We start from the raw sequence: 12,065 nt of genomic DNA on the forward strand, positions 1-12,065 counted from the left end.
CACGATGGGTTCCCCGAGTCGGGTGTTTCTCGGTACCTGCACCGCTCTATGCTCCCTGCTGACCCAGGCTGCTCCCGGCTCCGTTAGGGGCTCCGCGAAGGTGTTTTGTCAGCCGTGGGTACGATAGGGGCACGGGCCGTTGTTTTTGGTCGCAGTTTCTAGTCCAGCCGGACTAGCGGTTTGTAGGTCGCTGCACGCAGGTTGAGCCCGCTGCATGTGGAGCGGTGACAGCGCCGCTCTGTCGCATTCCCGGGGTTGCGTTCAAACGGCCTTTTCAAGCGGCAGCAACCACTACTTGGGGACGCGTTCTTCAGTGGCCGCTCTGTCCCTTGCACCCTGTCCTCGGCTCCGCATCAGCACTTTGCGATCAGCGTCGACTTGACAGTTTTTTGGCTGCGTCCATCGCTGGTTGTGGCAAGAGCAAAGTTCCGCGGTCCCTCCATGCGGTTGCTTTCTCAGTCCTAGGACCCCTAGTGCCGTTCTGACATTTGCAGAACCTGGTTTGTTCCGTTTTGGTCTAGGGCCATCATCCCAAACCGGCACACTTTTCTGTCATCGCACGTATTTACACCGAGTCTCTCACTGTTCCTGAGTGTCTCGATTTTCTCCGACTCTGCCCAAACGGGTGTGCGTTGTTAGCGATACCGCTAGTGGCCGCCACTTGCAGGATCCCTGTACTTTCGTTTTCCCGGAATCCCGTCGTCTCCGCGACCGCACATCCCGCTGTTGGGCGTCCACATTGGCGCATCGGCAGCACCACGGATCGCACCGATCTGGCCGTTCCGAACCTGCAGCTCCAGACTCCCCGGGTGCGCTGAGCACCGTGTTCCTGGGGGGCAGCACCGCTGCGAGGGTCGCCCCGCCGCTTCTCGGGAGCGTTGGGCATAGAGCTGAGCCAGCCAGGTGGCACTTTTTCTTTCCCTGCGTCCACAGCCATCCGGATCGTCTCTGTCTTGTCCTGACAAACGAGTCTCGTTGCCTGGGCGGGTCGCGTCTCTGTCGCAGGACCCCGCGCTCTCACCGAGTTTCGGAGTCTACCTCCCAGCACGTTTTCATTTCGCCCTGCCTGCGATGTCTTCTTAGTCTCAGGAAGTCACCGCTTAACCCTAACGAGTCAGGGACTGGCCGTGCGACGGTGACGTTTACACGGAGCACGTCCAGCTTTAGCGACGTCTTCGTGTAGGAAACCGGCATTGATTCCCCGCCGCGGTTTCTAACCTTAACTCCGAGTCCCGCGGTGCGTGTGGTTCTTAGTCACGGAAGTTTGTCTTCACACTCGAGGAGTCCCCCGTCACTTATGCTGGTGACTTTTAAACTCCCCTCGAGGTCAGGATGTGCAGGCCCACGTGTCTCCCGAACTGTCGTTTGGACAAATCCGGCGAACGTGATGTTTTGTCATTTGGGTGCACGGGAAGGTGTTCCACCTGCCCCTCTTAGTGGCGGCTCCTGTTCCCTCCCCCGCCCTTTTCCCCGTTGTGATCTTCGGCCCTAATGACATCGATCATCTGATCATCGTTGGCTAATAGGCCCTCCCCCCAGAAAAGTAAAATGGCGGTAAAGACCCAGATACACAAAACGGCGCCTGAGAAAGTTTCCCGGAAACCCCCACGCAGAAGAGTCCCCGCGCCGCCACTCAACTTCCCCCGCGCGCGCGATTTTGCAGCCAATGAGAAGGTCCCAGCTCAGCTTCAACCCCGCTCGCTCCCCGCCCCTTCCTCCTTAGCCAGTAGGAACCGTCCAGCTCAGCCTAACTGGATATAAAAGGCCACCCCGAGTCCCCCTGCGGCTGCTCCCACGTTCCCGAGGGCACCCGCTTGTTCATCTTGCCTGCCTAATACACTTCGGTTGAGTCCCTGTCCCCTGGTGTGTCTTATTTTGCGCTCGGGCCAAGGTTTTAACTTTCAATCCTCGCAGCTGTCTGTGGAGTCACATCTCCCCAGTCCCGTGTCCACGTTTGACTGTCGTGGTTCACGTGGAGCCAGGTTTTGTGGACACTTGATGGAGCTCAGTGGACCCATCATTGCCGTCATTCCTTAGACACTATTTCGTTCCTTAGGAAGACCTGCAATACCAAACGTTGTAATAAAAGCCATTTGTCCACGTTTTCCACGAGTCATTCATGGTTCCAGTCATGCAGTCCGCGGCCTCCCGAGCCCCGCAGACGCTTCGGAGTCTGCCCTGGGAGCCCGGGACCCGCTGCAGCAGCCACGTGGGGAGACTCTGCGGGGCAGGGCGGCCTGGTCTACTGGCCGGCGTCCCAGGAGAAGTTGTCCACGTCCCCTCGTCCGGAGCTCGGCGTCCACGCAGGAGTCGCGTTGGGAGTGTGTGTGACCCCGAAGGGGGTCGGCGGGCAGGTGTGCAGGCCGAGAAACGCGATGCGAGGTGGGGGAGGCTGGGCGGGGCGGTCGGGCCGCCTCTCACCGGGAGATCCAGCTCCTCCTGCTGACGTTCGCTCCGGCTCTGGGGCTCCCCCTGGCGACCGCTTTCGTGTCGTTCTCGTGTTCGGAGCCTCGGTGGGGGGAGGACAGCGAAGGCACCGGACGTGGCCCCAGTGCCAGAGGAACAGTCCCAGGAGGCTTCAGCACTAGCAGGACTGTCCTGGGTGCACCAGGGCATCCTCGCGTGCTCGGCCTCCTCGGAGATTAAACGTGCAGGGATGGGGGTGGCGAGACTGTCGCTGCGCTCCCGGGCTCACGCGAGGTGTGCGGGTGTGTCCGTGCGGGTCAACCGGCACGCTCCGGGCGTTTCCGTCCGCGGGCACCGACCGCGGACGAGGCAAGTGAAAGGGAGAGGGTGTCCTGCGGCCGTACGCGGTCCCTCTGGTGGCCCAGACGTCGCCTTCAACTTTTCCTTTCATTTTACCGACTCGGCCTCCGGAGGTGGGGACCGGCCTCGAACGCAAAAGGAGCAGGGAGGGGATGCAGGGCTCGACCGGGGTCCGCGTGCACCCGGTCGTCCAGGCGGCTGCCGGGAGATTTTCACCAAGTCTCAGTCCTGAGCCCGCACACACGCCTAAGCCTGCGGATGGCGGGAGGGCTACGTTTACCTTATAAAACGTAAGGGATGTGACACGAGAGTAAATGAAAACAAACGACGCATACATCAGAAAACACAACAGGAAGAAAAACAGTAAGAAACCAATTGTACTTTAAAATCAATTTGGGAAAATTCTAAAATCATAAATTACAATTCTGAAAGCTCGAAAGCGTACAAAGACAATTATTAGGATCACATTTTGAAATGAAGATGAATGCCTAGAAAACTTGCAAGTGGTAAGAGACCTGGAAAACTCAAGGAGGAAACAGTCCGGAGAATAGGCAAGGAACACGGAACGTCCGTTTTAATGCACTTTTATTTGCCACGTGGACACGTTTTGAAAATGAGAATCTTCTTCAGATAGGAAGATCCCAAAAGGCTCCTGCTGCTGCTAATAGTCTCTAGTGCCAAAGATGAAAGGGCAGCACCCCCATGACATCATGGAGACGAGGGCGCCAGCAATGTGACGAATCCACTCCAGACCTCCTGCCAGAAGTGCGTGGCTGCTCCACCGGTAGGGGGCGGGAGGTCGGCGACACTCCACAAGGGGCACGCTGTCAGAGGCCCCGGGGTCCTGCTGTGTGTCCCCAGGGTGGGGCGTGCCTGCCCAAGGAGGCTGCTGGATGGCCTGTCTGTCGACTTCCTCTACACGGTCCACCGCTCCTATCGGACCTCCTGGCTTGTCGTGTGTCCCAGTCCGAGGAAACGCAGTGGGCTGGGCTCTGCTGGTTTCCGAAGTGCTCCGGACCGTGGGACCGAGCCCGTCTGGCAGGCCGACCCAGCGAAGGCGCCAAGGACTGGAAAGCAGATTCCCACAGCCATCACCGCTGTCGCACGAGAGCTCTACTAGAACAGGGTACACGGGGACAGGCCACGGACCGCGATCTTCTGAGCTCAGGATCGTCGGAGGCTGGGACTCTGACGTCACCTCTGGGCAATCCCAATCCTGCTTCAGACAGCCGGGGAAGTGCCGCTCCATGGCTTCAGCCTCAGACCAGCAGGACGCTGCGAGCGGGGGCGCTGATGGACCAGGCACAATGGTCAGCAGGACACCAGCCTCGCTATTTATGCTCTCCAGGGCTCGGGGCGGAGCCGAGGCAAAGATGACAGACCAAGGGAAAACGAAAGTTTGAGAGACTCCGTAAGACCCAGACATTTCGAATAGAAAAACGTAGCTGAGAAATCAAACGGAAATGAAATAAATGTACAACAACAGCAAGTTCTGAGAACCAGCCATACAGACTCCGCAAAACGGAGTTTTTTCCATATGCTACGATTAAGAGACCGCTGAGAACTAAGCTGGTACGTGTAACGCTTCGGCTCCATTTTCTCAGGCCAGAAGAACCATTTAAAACGCTCCCAAGTACCCGACCGTCCATGGACTTCTAGGTGAGTCAGAAATCACGTCCGCGTGGGTCGCGCTGCGCGCCGAGCGTCCCTCTGTCCCGTGGTCGAAACCCTTCCCGCGGCACCGCGCGCTCAGGGTACGGTCCGCGACTCCAGAGAGGCACTTGGGAACAGTTCCTGCCAGCGTCTGCGGCAAACGGACACCCTAAGGCAACGTGAAAGACAGGGCGCACCCTCATTGTCTGTTTTATGGCCACTCGAACCGGTCCCCGTCTCCACATGTGGATTTGGACAAAATTTCTGACGGACACGCGCGCGGACCCGCGGCCCGGCGTGAACGGTTTCCCAGCCCCACCACATCCTCAGCGGACGCGTCATATATGACTCCAGAGGGCATCGTGGTAACAGCTGTGGCGGGCTACAGAAAAAACAGAAAGACCGTGTACGCCGTTCACGGCCACACACACACCGAAAACAATACGGAATCGGGAACGGCACGTTGGAAAAAACACCGGCAGGCGCCCGCTAATGCGAATGGAAAAACGGCACTAGCGGGCCGAGGACGGAAACGTGTGCCGGGAGGGGCGCTGGCCCCAGACCAAAACGGAGCACGCCACATACTGCGAATGGAAAAACGGCACTAGCGCGCCTCGGGCTGAAAAGTGTGCGGGGAGTGGCGCTGGCCCCAGACCAAAAACGGAAGACGCCCCATAGTACGAATGGAAAAACGGCACTAGCGGGCCTCGGAGGGAAAAGTGTGCCGGGAGGGGCGCTGGCCCCAGACCAAAACGGAGCACGCCACATACTGCGAATGGAAAAGCGGCACTAGCGGGCCGAGGATGGAAAAGTGTGCCGGGAGGGGCGATGGCCCCAGACCAAAACGGAAGACGCCCCATAGCGCGAATGGAAAAACGGAACTAGCGGGCCTCGGAGGGAAAAGTGTGCCGGGAGGGGCGCTGGCCCGACCAAAACGGAGCACGCCACATCCTGCGAAGGGAAAAACGGAACTAGCGGGCCGAGGATGGAAAAGTGTGCCGGGAGGGGCGCTGGCCCCAGACCAAAACGGAAGACACCCCATAGTACGAATGGAAAAAAGGCACTAGCGCGCCTCGGGCTGAAAAGTGTGCCGGGAGGGGCGCTGGCCCCAGACCAAAACGGAGCACGCCACATACTGCGAATGGAAAAACGGCACTAGAGCGCCTCGGGTGGAAAAGTGTGCCGGGAGGGGCGCTGGCCCCAGACCAAAACGGAAGAAGCCCCATAGTGCGAATGGAAAAACGGCACTAGCGCGCCTCGGGTGGAAAAGTGTGCCGAGAGGGGTGCTGGCCCCAGACCAAAACGGAAGACGCCCCATAGTGCGAATGGAAAAACGGCACTAGCGGGCCTCGGAGGGAAAAGTGTGCCGGGAGGGGCGCTGGCCCGACCAAAACGGAGCACGCCACATCCTGCGAATGGAAAAACGACACTAGCGGGCCTAGGATGGAAAAGTGTGCCGGGAGGGGCGCTGGCCCCAGACCAAAACGGAAGACGCCCCATAGTGCGAATGGAAAAACGGCACTAGCGCGCCTCGGGCGGAAAAGTGTGCCGAGAGGGGTGCTGGCCCCAGACCAAAACAGAAGACGCCCCATAGTGCGAATGGAAAAACGGCACTAGCGGGCCTCGGAGGGAAAAGTGAGCCGCGAGGGGCGCTGGCTCCAGACCAAAACGGAGCACACCACATCCTGCGAATGGAAAAACGGAACTAGCGGGCCGAGGATGGAAAAGTGTGCCGGGAGGGACGCTGGCCCCAGACTAAAACGTAACCCGCCCCATACTGCGAATGGAAAAACGGCAACTCCGTATTTCCTTTAGGAAATGGGTGTTTAGTGTCAGTTTGGCAAAAAGGGGCGAGGGGAAGGCTCAAGCCCTGGAAAGTTCTCCCGCGGTGCATCCAAGCACTTTTCTTTTAAGGCACGTTTGATGGGTCGCAGAGCTGCTGGTTTCCTCGTGCGGACTGTGTCTCACACTCAGTGTCGCTCATTTCTCCCGGCAGACGGAAAGTCCGTGGCAGGAATACCGATTGCTCCAAAGGGCCCTTTGCCTTGGCACCAGCACTGCCCTTGGCCGGGTGCCAGCGCCGCTCGATTCTCCAATGGGCGGGTCCCGCGCGCAGCGGCCACAGGCGAACCGCGCCGGGGGACTTGCCTTGGCCCTGTGCCAGGAGCGCCCGGCGCAGCTGGTGCCGTTCGCGATCGCCACGATGGGTTCCCCGAGTCGGGTGTTTCTCGGTACCTGCACCGCTCTATGCTCCCTGCTGACCCAGGCTGGTCCCGGCTCCGTTAGGGGCTCCGCGAAGGCGTTTTGTCAGCCGTGGGTACAATAGGGGCACGGGCCATTGTTTTTGGTTGCAGTTTCTAGTCCAGCTGGACTAGCGGTTTGTAGGTCGCTGCACGCAGGTTGAGACCGCTGCATGTGGAGCGGTGACAGCGCCGCTCTGTCGCATTCCCGGGGTTGCGTTCAAACGGCCTTTTCAAGCGGCAGCAACCACTACTTGGGGACGCGTTCTTCAGTGGCCGCTCTGTCCCTTGCACCCTGTCCTCGGCTCCTCATCAGCACTTTGCGATCAGCGTCGACTTGACAGTTTTCTGGCTGCGTCCATCGCTGGTTGTGGCAAGAGCAAAGTTCCGCGGTCCCTCCATGCGGTTGCTTTCTCAGTCCTAGGACCCCTAGTGCCGTTTTGACATTTGCAGAACCTGGTTTGTTCCGTTTTGGTCTAGGGCCAGCATCCCAAACCGGCACACTTCTCTGTCATCGCACGTATGTACACCGAGTCTCTCACTGTTCCTGAGTGTCTCGATTTTCTCCGACTCTGCCCAAACGGGTGTGCGTTGTTAGCGATACCGCTAGTGGCCGCCACTTGCAGGATCCCTGTACTTTCGTTTTCCCGGAATCCCGTCGTCTCCGCGACCGCACATCCCGCTGTTGGGCGTCCACATTGGCGCATCGGCAGCACCACGGATCGCACCGATCTGGCCGTTCCGAACCTGCAGCTCCAGACTCCCCGGGTGCGCTGAGCACCGTGTTCCTGGGGGGCAGCACCGCTGCGAGGGTCGCCCCGCCGCTTCTCGGGAGCGTTGGGCATAGAGCTGAGCCAGCCAGGTGGCACTTTTTCTTTCCCTGCGTCCACAGCCATCCGGATCGTCTCTGTCTTGTCCTGACAAACGAGTCTCGTTGCCTGGGCGGGTCGCGTCTCTGTCGCAGGACCCCGCGCTCTCACCGAGTTTCGGAGTCTACCTCCCAGCACGTTTTCATTTCGCCCTGCCTGCGATGTCTTCTTAGTCTCAGGAAGTCACCGCTTAACCCTAACGAGTCAGGGACTGGCCGTGCGACGGTGACGTTTACACGGAGCACGTCCAGCTTTAGCGACGTCTTCGTGTAGGAAACCGGCATTGATTCCCCGCCGCGGTTTCTAACCTTAACTCCGAGTCCCGCGGTGCGTGTGGTTCTTAGTCACGGAAGTTTGTCTTCACACTCGAGGAGTCCCCCGTCACTTATGCTGGTGACTTTTAAACTCCCCTCGAGGTCAGGATGTGCAGGCCCACGTGTCTCCCGAACTGTCGTTTGGACAAATCCGGCGAACGTGATGTTTTGTCATTTGGGTGCACGGGAAGGTGTTCCACCTGCCCCTCTTAGTGGCGGCTCCTGTTCCCTCCCCCGCCCTTTTCCCCGTTGTGATCTTCAGCCCTAATGACATCGATCTTCTGATCATCGTTGGCTAATAGGCCCTCCCCCCAGAAAAGTAAAATGGCGGTAAAGACCCAGATACACAAAACGGCGCCTGAGAAAGTTTCCCGGAAACCCCTACGCAGAAGAGTCCCCGAGCCGCCACTCAACTTCCCCCGCGCGCGCGATTTTGCAGCCAATGAGAAGGTCCCAGCTCAGCTTCAACCCCGCTCGCTCCCCGCCCCTTCCTCCTTAGCCAGTAGGAACCGTCCAGCTCAGCCTAACTGGATATAAAAGGCCACCCCGAGTCCCCCTGCGGCTGCTCCCACGTTCCCGAGGGCACCCGCTTGTTCATCTTGCCTGCCTAATACACTTCGGTTGAGTCCCTGTCCCCTGGTGTGTCTTATTTTGCGCTCGGGCCAAGGTTTTAATTTTCAATCCTCGCAGCTGTCTGTGGAGTCACATCTCCCCAGTCCCGTGTCCACGTTTGACTGTCGTGGTTCACGTGGAGCCAGGTTTTGTGGACACTTGATGGAGCTCAGTGGACCCATCATTGCCGTCTTTCCTTAGACACTATTTCGTTCCTTAGGAAGACCTGCAATACCAAACGTTGTAATAAAAGCCATTTGTCCACGTTTTCTACGAGTCATTCATGGTTCCAGTCATGCAGTCCGCGGCCTCCCGAGCCCCGCAGACGCTTCGGAGTCTGCCCTGGGAGCCCGGGACCCGCTGCAGCAGCCACGTGGGGAGACTCTGCGGGGCAGGGCGGCCTGGTCTACTGGCCGGCGTCCCAGGAGAAGTTGTCCACGTCCCCTCGTCCGGAGCTCGGCGTCCACGCAGGAGTCGCGTTGGGAGTGTGTGTGACCCCGAAGGGGGTCGGCGGGCAGGTGTGCAGGCCGAGAAACGCGATGCGAGGTGGGGGAGGCTGGGCGGGGCGGTCGGGCCGCCTCTCACCGGGAGATCCAGCTCCTCCTGCTGACGTTCGCTCCGGCTCTGGGGCTCCCCCTGGCGACCGCTTTCGTGTCGTTCTCGTGTTCGGAGCCTCGGTGGGGGGAGGACAGCGAAGGCACCGGACGTGGCCCCAGTGCCAGAGGAACAGTCCCAGGAGGCTTCAGCACTAGCAGGACTGTCCTGGGTGCACCAGGGCATCCTCGCGTGCTCGGCCTCCTCGGAGATTAAACGTGCAGGGATGGGGGTGGCGAGACTGTCGCTGCGCTCCCGGGCTCACGCGAGGTGTGCGGGTGTGTCCGTGCGGGTCAACCGGCACGCTCCGGGCGTTTCCGTCCGCGGGCACCGACCGGGGACGAGGCAAGTGAAAGGGAGAGGGTGTCCTGCGGCCGTACGCGGTCCCTCTGGTGGCCCAGACGTCGCCTTCAACTTTTCCTTTCATTTTACCGACTCGGCCTCCGGAGGTGGGGACCGGCCTCGAACGCAAAAGGAGCAGGGAGGGGATGCAGGGCTCGACCGGGGTCCGCGTGCACCCGGTCGTCCAGGCGGCTGCCGGGAGATTTTCACCAAGTCTCAGTCCTGAGCCCGCACACACGCCTAAGCCTGCGGATGGCGGGAGGGCTACGTTTACCTTATAAAACGTAAGGGATGTGACACGAGAGTAAATGAAAACAAACGACGCATACATCAGAAAACACAACAGGAAGAAAAACAGTAAGAAACCAATTGTACTTTAAAATCAATTTGGGAAAATTCTAAAATCATAAATTACAATTCTGAAAGCTCGAAAGCGTACAAAGACAATTATTAGGATCACATTTTGAAATGAAGATGAATGCCTAGAAAACTTGCAAGTGGTAAGAGACCTGGAAAACTCAAGGAGGAAACAGTCCGGAGAATAGGCAAGGAACACGGAACGTCCGTTTTAATGCACTTTTATTTGCCACGTGGACACGTTTTGAAAATGAGAATCTTCTTCAGATAGGAAGATCCCAAAAGGCTCCTGCTGCTGCTAATAGTCTCTAGTGCCAAAGATGAAAGGGCAGCACCCCCATGACATCATGGAGACGAGGGCGCCAGCAATGTGACGAATCCACTCCAGACCTCCTGCCAGAAGTGCGTGGCTGCTCCACCGGTAGGGGGCGGGAGGTCGGCGACACTCCACAAGGGGCACGCTGTCAGAGGCCCCGGGGTCCTGCTGTGTGTCCCCAGGGTGGGGCGTGCCTGCCCAAGGAGGCTGCTGGATGGCCTGTCTGTCGACTTCCTCTACACGGTCCACCGCTCCTATCGGACCTCCTGGCTTGTCGTGTGTCCCAGTCCGAGGAAACGCAGTGGGCTGGGCTCTGCTGGTTTCCGAAGTGCTCCGGACCGTGGGACCGAGCCCGTCTGGCAGGCCGACCCAGCGAAGGCGCCAAGGACTGGAAAGCAGATTCCCACAGCCATCACCGCTGTCGCACGAGAGCTCTACTAGAACAGGGTACACGGGGACAGGCCACGGACCGCGATCTTCTGAGCTCAGGATCGTCGGAGGCTGGGACTCTGACGTCACCTCTGGGCAATCCCAATCCTGCTTCAGACAGCCGGGGAAGTGCCGCTCCATGGCTTCAGCCTCAGACCAGCAGGACGCTGCGAGCGGGGGCGCTGATGGACCAGGCACAATGGTCAGCAGGACACCAGCCTCGCTATTTATGCTCTCCAGGGCTCGGGGCGGAGCCGAGGCAAAGATGACAGACCAAGGGAAAACGAAAGTTTGAGAGACTCCGTAAGACCCAGACATTTCGAATAGAAAAACGTAGCTGAGAAATCAAACGGAAATGAAATAAATGTACAACAACAGCAAGTTCTGAGAACCAGCCATACAGACTCCGCAAAACGGAGTTTTTTCCATATGCTACGATTAAGAGACCGCTGAGAACTAAGCTGGTACGTGTAACGCTTCGGCTCCATTTTCTCAGGCCAGAAGAACCATTTAAAACGCTCCCAAGTACCCGACCGTCCATGGACTTCTAGGTGAGTCAGAAATCACGTCCGCGTGGGTCGCGCTGCGCGCCGAGCGTCCCTCTGTCCCGTGGTCGAAACCCTTCCCGCGGCACCGCGCGCTCAGGGTACGGTCCGCGACTCCAGAGAGGCACTTGGGAACAGTTCCTGCCAGCGTCTGCGGCAAACGGACACCCGAAGGCAACGTGAAAGACAGGGCGCACCCTCATTGTCTGTTTTATGGCCACTCGAACCGGTCCCCGTCTCCACATGTGGATTTGGACAAAATTTCTGACGGACATGCGCGCGGACCCGCGGCCCGGCGTGAACGGTTTCCCAGCCCCACCACATCCTCAGCGGACGCGTCATATATGACTCCAGAGGGCATCGTGGTAACAGCTGTGGCGGGCTACAGAAAAAACAGAAAGACCGTGTACGCCGTTCACGGCCACACACACACCGAAAACAATACGGAATCGGGAACGGCACGTTGGAAAAAACACCGGCAGGCGCCCGCTAATGCGAATGGAAAAACGGCACTAGCGGGCCGAGGACGGAAACGTGTGCCGGGAGGGGCGCTGGCCCCAGACCAAAACGGAGCACGCCACATACTGCGAATGGAAAAACGGCACTAGCGCGCCTCGGGCTGAAAAGTGTGCGGGGAGTGGCGCTGGCCCCAGACCAAAAACGGAAGACGCCCCATAGTACGAATGGAAAAACGGCACTAGCGGGCCTCGGAGGGAAAAGTGTGCCGGGAGGGGCGCTGGCCCCAGACCAAAACGGAGCACGCCACATACTGCGAATGGAAAAGCGGCACTAGCGGGCCGAGGATGGAAAAGTGTGCCGGGAGGGGCGATGGCCCCAGACCAAAACGGAAGACGCCCCATAGCGCGAATGGAAAAACGGAACTAGCGGGCCTCGGAGGGAAAAGTGTGCCGAGAGGGGCGCTGGCCCCAGACCAAAACGGAGCACGCCACATACTGCGAATGGAAAAGCGGCACTAGCGGGCCGAGGATGGAAAAGTGTGCCGGGAGGGGCGATGGCCCCAGACCAAA

General features: G+C 59.1%; 2 protein-coding genes across 2 annotated transcripts; both read right to left on the bottom strand.

The window, feature by feature from the left end:
- Nucleotides 1-3,427: 3,427 nt before the first annotated feature.
- On the bottom strand, nt 3,428-4,192 carry LOC134370456 (annexin-2 receptor-like). The gene has a single exon (XM_063087564.1). The coding sequence runs from the start codon at nt 4,190-4,192 to the stop codon at nt 3,428-3,430; it is 765 nt and encodes a 254-aa protein (XP_062943634.1).
- A 5,853-nt stretch (nt 4,193-10,045) lies between these two features.
- On the bottom strand, nt 10,046-10,810 carry LOC134370457 (annexin-2 receptor-like). Its single transcript, XM_063087565.1, has one exon. The coding sequence runs from the start codon at nt 10,808-10,810 to the stop codon at nt 10,046-10,048; it is 765 nt and encodes a 254-aa protein (XP_062943635.1).
- Between the last annotated feature and the right edge of the window lie 1,255 nt (nt 10,811-12,065).

This window comes from Cynocephalus volans, chromosome 2 (genome assembly GCF_027409185.1).
Source record: "Cynocephalus volans isolate mCynVol1 chromosome 2, mCynVol1.pri, whole genome shotgun sequence".
NCBI classification, from domain to species: Eukaryota; Metazoa; Chordata; class Mammalia; order Dermoptera; family Cynocephalidae; genus Cynocephalus; species Cynocephalus volans.

Bases quoted from the DNA above. Each gene is read 5' to 3' on its own strand.
- LOC134370456 (XM_063087564.1), bottom strand. From the start codon at position 4,192: ATGTCTGGGTCTTACGGAGTCTCTCAAACTTTCGTTTTCCCTTGGTCT.
- LOC134370457 (XM_063087565.1), bottom strand. From the start codon at position 10,810: ATGTCTGGGTCTTACGGAGTCTCTCAAACTTTCGTTTTCCCTTGGTCT.